At 56.4% G+C, this 14151-nt stretch overlaps 4 protein-coding genes across 4 annotated transcripts; 2 read left to right on the plus strand and 2 right to left on the minus strand.

The window, feature by feature from the left end:
• Nucleotides 1-670: 670 nt before the first annotated feature.
• On the plus strand, nt 671-1941 carry B0T26DRAFT_633386 (cyclin-like protein; the record flags this gene model as incomplete). The annotated part of the gene is made up of 2 exons (XM_060436538.1): nt 671-865; nt 925-1941. 2 exons carry the CDS (start codon nt 671-673, stop codon nt 1939-1941), a joined length of 1212 nt encoding a protein of 403 aa, XP_060303118.1.
• A 1770-nt stretch (nt 1942-3711) lies between these two features.
• Nucleotides 3712-5246, minus strand: B0T26DRAFT_602484 (uncharacterized protein; the record flags this gene model as incomplete). Its single annotated transcript, XM_060435760.1, has 2 exons — nt 3712-4987; nt 5059-5246. Coding segments are annotated over 2 exons (1464 nt in total), but the record flags the coding sequence as incomplete, so codon positions are not given.
• Nucleotides 5247-6002: 756 nt separating this feature from the next.
• Nucleotides 6003-10775, plus strand: B0T26DRAFT_61883 (uncharacterized protein). The gene is made up of 4 exons (XM_060436033.1): nt 6003-6360; nt 6416-8663; nt 8723-9636; nt 9726-10775. Exons 1-4 carry the CDS (start codon nt 6174-6176, stop codon nt 10388-10390), a joined length of 4014 nt encoding a protein of 1337 aa, XP_060303120.1. The 5' UTR covers nt 6003-6173; the 3' UTR covers nt 10391-10775.
• A 1310-nt stretch (nt 10776-12085) lies between these two features.
• Nucleotides 12086-13090, minus strand: B0T26DRAFT_687790 (uncharacterized protein; the record flags this gene model as incomplete). Its single annotated transcript, XM_060440951.1, has 1 exon — nt 12086-13090. A coding segment is annotated over exon 1 (652 nt), but the record flags the coding sequence as incomplete, so codon positions are not given.
• Between the last annotated feature and the right edge of the window lie 1061 nt (nt 13091-14151).

The raw sequence follows: 14151 nt of genomic DNA on the forward strand, positions 1-14151 counted from the left end.
GTCGGTTCTTTTAGACCAGCAATCGTGGCGGTAAGGGATCCTATTCTCGTGTGCCGCGTACCTGAGTTTCCTGCCCCTTTACGCTCTTTTGAGACCCGGCCTGTGCCGGATCTCGTCCCCACAAGGGCAGATCGGCCGAATCACGGTCAGGGCTGCACATGAGCTGCTAGCCAAAGTGGAGCTAGGGGCACTGGCCCGCGCTGTGCTGCCGAGTCGAGGAGTGATGCTAAAGTCAAGCTAGACTGAGATCTGAGTCGTGCTGATTCTGAATATCTAGAAGCATTCTTACCCGTCGGCGTCCTCCTTAACCAGGTCGTTTCCCCGGCCACACACCAGCTTCTCCCCTGCGAGGACCTGATTCTTCTTTCACATCCTTTTGGCGACTTTTCCAGCCACAGTCACTCCTTTTGATAACTTGGTATTCATCACACTCTTTAATAATCTAATACTAGTCTTTATACTGGGGCGACGTCTCACTCCTTGACTCGACCGACCGGTTTTAATACATCCAACCCGACGCTCTCTATAGCTGTCGGCACCATCACATCGATTCCAGGAGAACTCGGAAAAAAAATTGGTCGTTCCTTAAGACACAACAACCCCCACTGCCTGCACACCTGTAAAATATCCCCAGAATACAGACCCGCCCGGTCGTCATTCTGTTGCGAAGATGGCCTATTCAAATCACGCCTCTGACGATACCTTCTTCGTCGAGTCCGATGACCAGCCATGCCATCGCATGAACATTCGCGATGCTGCCAAGATGCTTGCACGCAACAAGCAAGAGATGATCGCCAACGAGCTCTCTAGACTCGCTGGTGATGAGTATCTCGAGGACATCATGCAACACATGCGTCACATGGAGGTATGGACCACACCGTCATGGCAGGCTCAGGTGTGGTGAGAAGCTAACTGGGGAACTAGGACGAGACATTACCAGACGCCAACCTCATTGATATGCAGCGTGAGATCCAATGGTTTATGCGACCGTACCTCATCGACTTCCTGATTGAGGCCCATGCCGCTTTTTCTCTGCTCCCCGAAACGCTGTTCCTGACTGTGAATCTCCTGGACCGGTACTGTTCGAAGCGTGTGGTGTATAAGCAACACTACCAGCTGGTCGGCTGTGCTGCGCTTCTCATTGCTTCAAAGTATGGAGACAAGAAGGACCGAGTGCCACAGATCAACGAACTCAACAACATGTGCTGCGGCCTCTACGATGCAGGCATGTTCACGCAAATGGAGATGCACGTTCTCAACACTCTCGACTGGAACATCGGCCACCCAACGGTCGACTTTTTCGCGCAATTACTCATCGCCGAGGAACGGGACAGCAGAGAAGTTGAGCATATGGCGGCATACATCTGCGAGATCGCCCTCTACCACCGAGACTTTGTTTCTACGAAGCCATCGATCATGGCGAGATCCTCATTGGCACTGGCGAGGGCGATTCTTGGCAAGCCCGACGTGAACGACGGAGAGTGGGACCACGTGGAGAACGTGACTCTGTTGACTTTGTCTCAACACCTCCACCAGCCATCGGTGACACTGTCGAGAAAGTATTCCAGCCAGTACTACTCGAGGGTATCGGGGAAGCTTGCCGATTTCCTGGCGCAACAGGCTGCCATCGCCCGACGAGGGGCCCCTCCTTCTCCGCCCTGCGAACCGGCCCTCGCCAGCAAGCCGGCCAATGTATACAGCACTCCTCACAAGGGCCTCGGTGCCGTCCCCGGCGTGGCCGACGGGTATATGACCCCACCCATCACGCCCGACGGCCCTTGCTTTGTACAAAACAGTGGGATGGTCAAGGACTTCCAAATACCTCCGCGGTGCCCTCTCACCCCAACCCCACAACCAAACCACCACATGCCGACATATCCCCAGCAGCATACAGCGCAACCATCATACTTTGAGGGTAGCTCAATACATATGCGGTATTGAAGGGGCGATCGACGACGTCATCGCCTGTTCCGTCGTTGAGTCGACGACTATTTCGGATCTACTCCACCCCTTGGCCCCCTCGGCCCAGGCGGAAGAGTTCCGTTTCGTGTTGGAATTCTGATTATATGGAAGACAAAAAGATTGTAACGAATCGGCCATTTTCCTTTCTCGGTTATTTATTCGGGGCCATTTTAGCGTCATGCATCAGCGATTCTGTGAATTTTGACTTTTTTTTCTTTTTTCTTTTTCGCTCACAGATGTGCTGCCACGGCTGCATATCTGCTTGCAACCCTTGTTCTCTATTAAATCAGAACAACATGCACGCAAATACCCCCTTGGTTCTCGGCAGCCACGTTAATACCAAAACGAAAAGCAACACAAAAAATGAGGTGCGGATTTTTTATTATTCCACGACAGGCACCGAGCCTCGATCGCGTCATGAGAGAGACGCGACCAAAAGGAGTCCCAAAGGTTCCCTGGTGAGCCCCGTGAGGACTGGAGACGAGAGACAAGATAATTGTGGAAGAGTCAAGAGGACGCGAAAGATTGGCAAAATTTACGCGGGACAGACGAGTTCTCGGGTGAGATGGAGGATTCTCGGGGAATCCGAGGAAGGACGGACCAGGACGGTGAAGAACCAGAGACGGGGTCCTCGCTCGGCCGATGGACAACAAAACCCCTCTACACTGCAAAACTCCCAGCATCGCACACCACTAGCCCCCTAAACCACGACGGACTCTGTACACAGATGATATCTGCAGCCTGCGGACGGTGAACCGCATTGTCGACTGGGGGGAAGTCATCCTAGGGATGGTATCCCCTTTCTGATAAGGGCGGGGAACGGGCATCCTTGAGGGGGTGATGATACCTTGGAACGAGCATCCATGATTTTGATCATGAGGCGACGGACGGGGGAGCGACTAGCCATGCTTTGAACCTGCTTAAGACACCTAATATATTGTCAGGGGGAAGTCTTGGCTAGCCCCCTTGTTTTGTCAGTGCCTGTTTGTTCAGCGCGGCGCCGTAAATAGATAGCTGTAAACAGACAAAAAAGAAGTAAAATCTCTGGCATCTTGTCACGTATACTGCGAACCGTGATATTGGTGTGCTTTGTAGTGACATTGTGTGAATCGGGCCCGAGGAGAGAAGATTTATATGCAAGCGCCCAATGAGATATCTTGATGTGCCATTGGCGGGTAGGCTAATTGCCATTCATGCGCAACCTGAAGCTCCAGTGTCTCTGCCACTCAATTGCGTCCAGGTCTGTCCCGTCCCTACCTATCCAAGTTTGGCCTCGAATTTGAATGTGGCAGGCACGGCTACACCATGGAGTGTCATCATGTGTGTCGCTACTGCCCGCCTTGCTGGAACTTGTATCGGGTGGCCAGGTGAGACCTCCCATTGCTGTTAGTTGCTAATTAAACTTTTCCAATCTCTCACATTTTCATGCTTTCTCGGCCAGTTTAAGGACGGGAAGCAGCTCGTGGAAAAGGCCTCCCTTCCCTCACTGCGAACCCAGTGAGAGCCTTTCCAGGTTGTTAGTGGTAATCTGCATATTCCTTCTTATTTTATTTTTGTCTCTTTTTCCCCGTCTTGGCCTCTCCGTATGCTTTTCTATGAGTCTCGAAGACGGCGGCTCTCCAATGCGGCCTGCTGGTCTAGTCTCGTCCGCGGCTCCATGATGAAAATCTTGACGCCCTTGACGCCCTTGACGCCCTTGGCGGCGGCGGGGTCCGACCCGCTCAAGGCCGACCCAGCCGGCAGCCTCGTGATGATGCTCCTGACCCCGTCATCCTCCTCGCGCAGAACCCGCTCCGAGCCGTCGTCAATGTCGTGCTCGAAGACTACGCGCCTGGGCGACCTGGCCTTGCGCAGGCTCCGTTCCAGCCACTTGGGCTGCTCGGGCACCAGATCCTGCTTGGGCCGCCAACGCGACCGGTCGTTGGATTCGTCGCCGTAGTCAGCCTCGCTGAACCAGTGGACTCGCCTCTGGCCCGGCATGCGCCCAGACCCCAGCACGTCGCGCCGGTCCTCGCCCAGCCACAGCTTCCGGTTCCCGGGCGCGCTCGACACGTAGCACACGTGGAAGGGCAGGATTCCGCTCAGCCGCTTTGGCGCTTCTCGGAGCGTCCCCTTCTTGGGCTGCGCGCCGGGCTCGTCGCCTGCCGTCCCCGGCAGGATGATGACGGGCAGCGTGCCGCCTAGGATGTCGGGCTCGGCTGGCCAGATGCGCGGCTCCGACGTCACCATGGTCGAAAAGTCGCCGCCGAAGACGCCCACGTCCAGCTCAAACACTTTCAGCTCCTCCTCTGTCGTGGCCGTGGCGATGATGCGCGCGCTCTGTGCCGCGTACTTGTCTGGGTCGATGCGCAGCTTGACTAGGTCAGGACTGTAAAGACAGGGTTGCGTGGCGCCGCTGTCAAGCAGCGTGTTCCAGTACACGCGCGGGCCGTCCTTGTCAGGGTCAGAGTCGGGCATTGCCGGTCTTTTTCGTCTTGCTCGTGGCTTTGCATTAGACGTCGTCGGCGTGGCTGGATCGGGCACGATGGTGGCGGAATTGACCGTCGCCGCGACCGAGTTGCTCCTTGTGTGCGGAGCCTCTCTCATCACTAAGTCTTTCCGCCGTCGAAACCCCAGTGTGGCTGTGTAGTAGCCCATGCTATCCATGTCGGTGGATATGAGACTCTGGCCGTTGAGGCAAATGGCCTTTTTGGCGGTGGGCGACGGCCCCTGAGGCCCTCCATCTTCTGTCAGGGGCGGTTCATACCACAGCCAGCCCTCGCCGTACTCAGCAAGGTATCGGTCAAGTCGCACACTACGGTCCCTCGAGAAGGTTTTGTAGTCGGGACACTGGTCGACGATTCGTCCTGCCCAGATGAGCGTATACTGTCCCGAGTAGGGGATGGCGCCTGAGCCTGACTCGTACCCTGCGATGGCTGCTTCGATGTTCGCCCGCTCTGGGGGGAATTTCGAGTTCCTGAGCACGGAGCGGAGAAGGTTCACTCGCCTCTCGATGGCTTCTGTATGTGTCGAGGTAAGAGTTGATCTGTCATGTGAGTTATATCAGCCTAGCTGCTCGTCTTTTAATGTGTGTTTGGCCGGGACTCTAGCACTCACAATGGTTTGGTATTCTCCTCGTCGTTAACATCAAGCTTGGCTCTCTCGGCCTCGGCCTTCTCGAGGAGTTGGGGAAAGTCTGCTACCTCCCCGTAGTGTTTCACCCACGCACGACACTGGGATACATGCCTATCCGCGAGCTGTATTCGGCTCAAGTCCTCGCCCTCGAGCGAGAGAGGAGCACCTATTACAATGGACGGTTGCCAATCACGCACTGAAGCATCTGACTCGCCGTCGGAGCTGCTCTCATCTATCTCTGAAATCGGAGACATGTTCTGCGTATTAGTCTGGGTCTCAAGTTCGGCCTCGAGCTCGGCCCCCCTCGTCATACTGCGAGTCCTTGGTGTCCGGGGCTCGGGATGAGCTCCAGGCTTAGTGATGCGGTAAGCACGATTGAGATCGAAATTGTTCACATTCTGCGCACCGCGTCTAGAAGTTGACTGACGTCTCTCACGGCGAGCTGGACTTCCCACTTGACGGCCGGAGATGTGACCTGCCTCTCGTGGGGCGCTTGCTTTTGTTGACATTGCGACCTGCTGTCGAAAAGACGCTTGTATTACCATGTTATTCTACGCTCACTCTCTTGTGGAGCTTAGATATATTCTTCTGCGATCGTGTTCTTTGTGCTGGATGACAACAAAGCACCGCAAGAACTTTGAACTTGTCCGGCCTTCATCTCGTCTCACGGCGACTGTGGGTTTCTTTGTCTTCGACTCACTTCCGGACAGACATGCTGAAAACGGCAGCCGCGAGGCTTCACAACAAGTCACCATTTCTTTTGTTTCGAGCTGACACTATGGTCTGAGATCATTCTCGTTAGGCCCTCCAGCCCCTGGAATGCAAAGAGGGCAGCCACCTTGCGAAGCACCCACCTTGCGAAGCACCCACATTCCAGTGAGCGGGAGCTACAAGACACAAATATGCGACAAATCTGGGGAGTATGATGGTTGTCTGCGCCCTATTCTTTCTGTGTCAACTCTGCACACACTCCTGCATCACTTGTCTCACGCAGTCCCGGCTTCGTGACTTCAATTATTCAACGGTAGCCTAATTCTTAACTACTTGAAAGTCAACTGTGAGCTGCTCTTACTGAAAGAGATTCGCAGGCGGGAAATATGTCTGGCATCCCCGACGACGAGCCCTATTCAGGGTCCTCCGTGGGGTCAGACACCAATGCGACAGCGCTCATGAGCTCATGGGGCCGTCGCCGTCTGAGGGGATCTGACCATTCCAGCGCGACGACGCCCAGAAGCGCTCTTTCTGACCCAGGTCGTTTTGTGTCGAAGAGGAAGGAAGCAGATGGTATGTTATTCTGCCCGGAGCATGAAATTCTAAGCTATTGCTCACGGTTTCCAAGGCCACTTGGTCAAGTTTCTCATTGACTACGCCGCCAATGACGAGGAATGTCCGCCGCTGCTCAGTGACTACCTCACCGATGTGGTGTTGAAGGAAGCCGTTGACCGAGGAGATCCCTCGGTGCTTGATTGGTATCTGAGGGACTGGGAGATCAAGCATTACCCCATCCGCAAGAGGCTTCTCGGCGAGCTTAGCAAGTACAGGCTGTATGACTTTCTCTTTCCCCTGGACGGGAGACGGCCTTCGTTGCCCACTGCCTCGATTCCGCCGCAATACAGGCCGCTTTTGCCTTGGGCTCCAGAGACTACCTTTGTCGGAGTTGACGAGCTGGATCCCGATATCGATGCCCCGGTCGTCACTGCCGATATCAGGCTTGACGAAGACGAAGAAGAAGACGTTGCGGCAGTGCCGGCTGAGGAACATCCGCCGGAGCATTCGCCGGAGCCAGCCAGAGCCAGCCCCCAGCCCGTCGTCGAAGATACTGCCGACGCCTCCCCCACCGTGAGGCTCAATAATCTCCGCAGACGGATCGACTCCCTCCCGTCTATCATTTCCTCTCGCACTTCTTCGGGGCCGTGGGAGACAGGCACAGCCGTAGGGGTTTCAGAAATCAGAGACCTCGGCACGGCGGACTGGACGGAAACCTCGGCCTACAAAGGCGGGACACAGCCGCCTTTGGCATTACGCCTCAAGACCATCACCAACTTCCTCAGCGACGAGGATGTGGACCGCTGCAAAGACTGGGAGGTCAAGTTTTCCGAGATTGTGTCGTATCTCCAGTGGCTTGCCAGCGGGGATGAGAGACACCAGCTTGAAAATGCCACGCCCGAGACGCAGGCCCTATATCATGATGCGTTCGAAAGGTGCAGGGTCCATGTGCTCTTCCAGCAGCACCACTATGATCCCACGCCGCTGGAGATCAACCCGCCGCCCAAGGTGCCCCTGAAGTCGACGCGCTTGAAGTGGATGGCGAACGTGCACGACTGGCCGCTGCCGTCGAGGAGCCCCGTGCCAAGCCGAGACGATCTTCTCCCGCGGCCAATCCACCCGCGCCACCCGGAGCCCGTCAACAGGATGCTCATTGATAGCCCAGAGGGCAGGTCCAGGTATGAAACGCTCCTGCGAGATCAGCAGCGCTGGTGGGAACGCGACACTGGCGGGTCTGAGGAAGCTCTCGACGACGAGAAGTACAACCTGGCCTACGTCGAGGCAAAGTATTTCGAGGTCTTCTCGGACCCGAGCCACGTCGGGTGGGTTCGTCGAGACCGACGCACGGGTGGAACACTGCTCCCTGACGACTCGCTGGTCGTCCCGGGGGAGCCGCGGAGCTGGGCCAAGGAGCGCGCTGCCCGCCGTGCTGGACTGCAGCAGATGCTGCGGTCATATCCAACGAACATACATGTGTGGGTGGACACTCCCTGGCGCAAAATCGTGCTGCCAGTCGATGCGGCTACGCTGCGCAAGCTGAGAGAGCGCGTCGGCGGCGTGCAGTGGGTGCCGCCCCGGGCCGTTCCCCCGGTGTATATGCGCCAGCCCATCGAGACCATGCCCTACACCGTCTTCTTGAGGGACTACAACAAGCAACTCAAGCAGATGCGCACACTGGCGCTGCTGAAGGTCATGGACGAGAACTCACGCGACCGTCGCTGGGTCTCTCTGCCCAAGAACGTGCTCAACGGCGGCCCCTATGTCTGGCGCATGATCGACCCCGACGTGCTCGAGCGCCAAGATTTGCTGCGTCACTGCTACACGGCGCTCAAGGTCCTGCGCGCGGCCACCCAGCGCACGCCGCGGCCGCTTCTAGAAGCTATGCTGCGTCTGGCGGAACGCGGCGTCGCTGGCGAGTTCAGCAGAAACCAAGTGCCGCCCGAGGTAAGGCTGGCGAATGACGAGTTCCTGGCTGATGGCATACAGCGCCGCACCCTATTACTCAGCCACGAGGATGTGGGCTGGGTCAAGTTTGTCGCCGGCAGCGAGAGCGTCAACAGCGGGACCTGGAGGGGCCACTTTGACCCAGACTGGCCCAGGGACAAGTACAAGCTCTTCCTCATCTTCGCCCGCCGTGTACAGAAGTTACTGGACGACCCGAATCCCGAGAGTCTTTTTAACCTCCACAGAAGCGTCACGGTCGAGCAGCTGCTGGAGGCCATCAATGCTGGATGCGGTACCACTGCCGTCGAGAGATGCGAGTTTGAGCCATACGACACCTGCGCCTGGCTCGACAGGATGAAACGCAGCGGACATGTCAGGTGAGGCGATGGAGTTTGTCGCTGCATTCATATACGTACTAATTCGTTCCTTGGTGTAGATTCCAGTTAGACCTCTCGTGCTACGGTGTTGTCGAGCGCCCGGTTCCCAATTTCTTCCCAGAACACCGCGTCATCTGGCCGCTGCCCGAGGAGCAGCGCGAGCGCCCATCCGCTCTAGGACACATCTCGGAATGGGAGCCCATAGTCACTGGCGGCAGACGGCCCGACGTGGACCAGAACAGCGCTATCTGGAACTTCTTCGCCTCCCTAGCCTACCGCCTTGGGTACACCATCTCCAAGCTGGAGCAGGACATGGCAGACCAGGCGTCCACCGTGCAGCCCACGCCAACCGTGTTTCTGCGCGAGTCCATCGACAAGTGGGAGCGCGAGTGCTTTGCCCTCGAGCAGACGGGCCAGCTGCACCACGTGCGCGAGCTGGTGTTCCGCGCCGACCCTGGTGCGTCGGCCAAAAACGCCAAAGAGCACCCCCAGGATGGTGCCATGTCCACCGATGACGCGCTCTCCATCGTCCGCGACCACGTCATAGACGAGATCAGCGCCAACGAGACCATGCTGGCGCCCGGCCGCGAGCAGCACGGCGTCGACCGCAAAACAGGCAAGACGCGCGTGACGCTCGTGCGCGACTACAACTGGGACTGGGCGGCCGTGCCCCTAGCCAAAGGCCGAAAGCCGCGGCAGTTCTGGTCCGTCAACCGCTGGCCTCTCGGCGTCGGCCACCTCACTGCCGAGGCCGAGAGCGCCGTCGCCAACGACGAGTTCGCCGACCCGCTCGCCGTGTACGATCCGAACGTCCAGGACCTGACCACAGACCCCATCTACAAGCGCCCCAAGCTGAAGCCCTACGTCGAAGAAAAGGTCGTGTTCTGCCGTGGGCGCCCCGTGTATCCCATCGGCGACACTCGGCTGCAGCAGCGCATGGTCCGGGTGCGCGTGACGGACATGGTGAATAGGGGTATGTTTTTCCGTTTTCCGTTTATTTGTGATTCTTTTCTCTTTCAGGAGAGTGTATCCGGCTGACGTACCCCCTTACTTGCACAACAGCTACCGGGTTCCGCAGAAAACGCACCTGGAGCGAACGGATCGCCAACCTCGTCCCCAGCATCCTGCGGCCAACCCTGGCACGCCCAGAGGGCGATTATCTCGATCCCCAGGGCGAGCCGTGGCTGCCTGAAGTGGACCCGGAGTCGCTCGCACACAGCTGGGACCCCATCGAACTGCAGAAGTCCTTGGAGGAGGCCGAGGCCGAGGACGACGAGGGGAATGACGATGAGTCTGACGACGACGAGGCCAATCCGTGGGGCCAGGCGTTGTATGGAAATGGTGGCAGCAGCAACAGCGGTAGTGGTGGTTTAGGTAGCGGTGGAACTTCGAGCGAGGACGAGACACGCGAGGAGAAGGAGGAGGAGGAGGAGGAGGACGACGACGACGACGAGGAGGAGGATGATGATGATGGCGGTGATGACCACAGCGGCCATGGCGATGGCGACGGCGGTGACGATGGTGATGGCGATGGCGATGGCGATAGCGATGGTTCCGTAAGACGCACTTTCCAGTTTATCCCCTCCACTTCCACCACCTCTACTACTGCAGCGCAGCCGCCAAAGTCCCCGTTTCCGGGCAGACGGTTCAGCGCCAGAGTAAGCGGCTATAATTCGTCCGGCTCCGATGACTTCGATAGCGACGTCTTTCCTGCACGGATGCGGTGATGGCGGGAGCCCTGTTTATTGAGGGATCTCACCCATACCGTATCGGGCGCGTGCTGATTTATCAAGTCCTTGGGGGTCAGGTGGAACGAACGGGATGGATTGGAATGCTGTCCTTGGCGGCTTGTTTTGTTTACTAAACTGGGCTGAAATAGGGGCTTGCTTCGCAGTCCAAAGGCAGAGGTCGACGGGTAGTATATTATGTGGCCTGTACAGAAACTAGTAGTAGTAACACATTCTCTCTTTTTTTCTTTTCAGTCGTGTTTTCTCTTGTCTTCGAGTTGATTTCCCCCTTTGCAAGAAAACAGAACAAGTAAGGGAGTGACCTTTCAACATGGCGATGCTTGCTTGCTTGCTTGAAAGATAGATGCGGGATATAGAATCGTGTTATTTATGTACCTTACCTAGATATTTAGTTATTTATTTATCCGTCATCTCTGTCGAGAACCGACTCTACCATGCTAGATCTATCACAATATAATAGGGACACGGCCTACACCCCTCGCCATGCATACACATTAGGAACACAGTTAAGCTAGAGCCATTCTAACTTATCTGATACGAAATACACCCCGAGGAGACAAATCGCGCGGAATAGAATAATAATTAATTTACGTTGAAGCCTTGGAAAAGAACTTGACTCTAACTTGACTAAGTGTTCATTTTACTGTGTGTATGGTTTTGGTGATGGGAATAAGCTATTTATTTCACTTTGGCGACAGATCTAACTGCGGAAGTCTCTCCCTGCTAGAGTAGAGTAGACGAAAGAAAACAAAACCCGACTTGAGATTTTCTACGGAGTACATCAAATGGAATGGATCCATCCCAAGGCTGGACCTGGGACTGAACCAATCAACCCTCCCAACAGCAACAGCAACAGCAACAGCAACAGTCCCGGGAGAAATTAGCATCGACCTGCCCTCGCCATATCAAGAAAATACAAGTTATAGCGAGCATGCGTAACACGGGAGCGCGTTGAATGGCTTCGTAAATTTATACGTTAGAATGCTCGTGTATTCCTCCTTTATTTTCCGGTTAATAATTCCTTTCCTATCCCCCTTCATTGTTGTATCCCCAAGTACCTTGTATGAGTGCTGCCTATAGGAAAAGCAAAATGAACAATGAATGCAAGGGAAGACTGAGGTGCTCATGGTGTACAGATTTATACTGGTCTTGACAATAATGATAAAAACCCCACGTCAGACCGCCGCCGCCACCGCCGTAAAGAAGACGCCTCGGCCACTTGGACCGGTGGCCGTTATAAACTCAAACTCTGAACGGCGGGCAATTTAGTACACGCCGTCTTCCTCTGGAGCCTTTCGCCGCCGTAGACTACCGAAGCGCCGCTTCAATGAATCTGCAAGGCTCTTTCCAGTGGTGTTGCTGCGATGGATTCCTGAATTGCCAGCGGAGTAACCTCCGTTGGAAGTAGAGCCAACGGCGTAATCGGGAGAACGCGGTGCGCGGCTGGCATTGCTGATGCTGCGCTGGAGAACGCGGGTCTCGTCCTTCTTTTCTTCCCGTCGGCCGTTGAAAAGGGATGGTTGCATTTCGAAGACCATGTTGCTGTTGTCGGCGCCAGGGGTACGGGGCGACGAGGTAGAGGAGTCTTGCGGGGAGGCAAAAGGATCTACCAACTTGCCATTCCGCTGCTCTCTTCGGTCTCGCTCAAATGTATAAGAGGGCTCGCCCTTGCCCTTCATGTCGTCGTCGCGGTACGGCTGCAGAATTACCAAGTTAGTTCCCAGTTCTCGCCGAGGGCATAGCAAAGTTAGCCAGGTCAACCTACAACATGGTCCCATCGTTTATATGCACCGCCTTCGGCATCTCGCTCCCGCATCAGGTCGGCACCCTCTTCATACTCCATCGTGTGTCCGCTAATTGTTTGCATGCCCGGGGGGATGACAGCAGTGCCCTGCAGCGGCATATGCTTGACCAGAGAGTCCTGGAGGTATTCGGCTGGGGTGGCCCTGATGGCCTCCATATTGGTCTCCTTGACAGCTTCGACGGGTGAGTATGTCTTGTTGGTGTTGCGGGAAGTCATAAGGGGGTCGAACGGGCCACCGTGGTGGTAAGCGGCCTGGGGCAGAGGACCCGTGTGGTCAAGAAGATCGATAGGATCACTAGGCTGCTGGCGGCGGTGCGTGTGCAGGTAGGGTGCCCGATCGGCAGCTCGATGCTCCCGCTTGATCATTGCTAGGGGTCGGTGAGACATGTCTCCCGGGTACCGCTCTCTCAGGGAGCCACCACGACTCGGGAGCGAACTCGGCTCGGGCTTGGGCCTATGTTTGCGCGCGTCCTCGGGATCGTCCTTTGCATAATGCTCCTGCATCAGCATCTCCAAGGGACGATGTGATCTGTCGCCAGGGTAGCGTTCGGCGAGAGAGCCAGATCGGTGGTGGCCGGTGGCCCTCTCCTGTCCAGCCGACACTGACATTGCGGATACTCTGGGGCGAGGCGAGGCGACGCTGTTTGATCTGGCGAGGATAGTTCCTTGATTCCAGCGAGTCTGCGGCGGGTTGGCTGTGTGTACAGAAACGCTCCGTTGCAGGCCAGTTACTGGCGAGTGGTAGTTTTGCTGCGGAGGGGATGGAGGGAGATGCCTGTTTCTGGCGCTGTTGCTCCTGCTAATACTCCAAAGACGGCGGAGAATGGGCTGCTGCTCTTCTGCGTCGTCGTCGCCGTCGTCGTCGTCGTCGTTGTCGGCGGCGGCGGCGGCGGCCTTTTGACGCTTGCTGTTGCTACGGGGGGAGCCGAAATACGCTCTGGTCGGGCTGTTTGAGGACGGAGGAGTGGGAGGGAGGACTTTGACGCGGGTTGCAGAGACTTGGCTCGGTTCGGGGTCGTATAAGGGGCCTAGGATGTATCTGCTAGCCTAGCCGTGGGAATCCAAGAATGAGGTCATTAGCAAAAATGAACTAGTGGACCGCTGGCATTGTTTCATGTTATTCCGCAACTCCCATTCCGAGATGGGAAGTCAAGGTACAATCCTGGCGAGAAGGTGCAAGGTGGACGATTGTGTAAGTGGCAGTGACGCAACTGCTGGCAGTGCCAAGCCGTCAAGGGTTGCCACTGGGCAATGACCTGTCTTGTCTGTGGGGATTCAAGAAGGCGCCGCCCGCGCCTCCCGTGCCATGGCTTTCCCTGTCCTTGAGCTCCCTCGAGCTATCAATTGCGGCACAAACGCTTCGTGTCATAATAGTGGGACGAGATAAGCTGCCTTGCCCTGCAGAATATCATGATTTCGCCGGCTGGAATCGGGAAGCAAAGTACTTTCCCGCGGTCTGCCGGGGAATATTGACGTGGTGGCAATGTTGCGACGCCATCTCCACTGCTCGAATGGACCATCACCCCGTTGGAACGTTTTTGTCCAACGCCTGCACTTGGGGCCGCCGGGCCTTCCGCGGCGCAAGGGTTAAGCACCTAGACGAGTAAAAGGCACGAGGATATTTACACCTCTTCAACGACCTGGTGATGGGAGACGGGATGGGGAATATGGAATGAAACGGCGGGCAAAAGACGGAATTTGGGCAATGGCTGTAGACGAAAGCAAGGCAACTGGACGAAAGCTCTTTTTGCGCTCACTCACCCATTGCTTGTCTACCTTTTCGTCGTCCATATTGGCTGCCTTTGGCTGCCTTGTCCGCTTGGTAGCGGCTCGCTCAGTGCTCTCTGGGGCGGCGGGTGAGGCGGGGTGTCAGCGGGGTCTTTGGGCGCGAAACTGCTGTTGCGCGATCGGGCTGGATCGGCGGGATGACAAGGGT

The sequence above is a fragment of the Lasiosphaeria miniovina genome (assembly GCF_030549165.1).
Source record: "Lasiosphaeria miniovina strain SMH2392-1A chromosome Unknown B0T26scaffold_1, whole genome shotgun sequence".
NCBI lineage: Eukaryota > Fungi > Ascomycota > Sordariomycetes > Sordariales > Lasiosphaeriaceae > Lasiosphaeria > Lasiosphaeria miniovina.

Coding starts and splice junctions, on each gene's coding strand:
- B0T26DRAFT_61883 (XM_060436033.1), top strand. CDS start 6,174: ATGTCTGGCATCCCCGACGACGAGCCCTATTCAGGGTCCTCCGTGGGG. Junction 6,361..6,415: donor GAAGAGGAAGGAAGCAGATG/GTATGTTATTCT, acceptor ACGGTTTCCAAG/GCCACTTGGTCAAGTTTCTC. Junction 8,664..8,722: donor AAACGCAGCGGACATGTCAG/GTGAGGCGATGG, acceptor TCCTTGGTGTAG/ATTCCAGTTAGACCTCTCGT.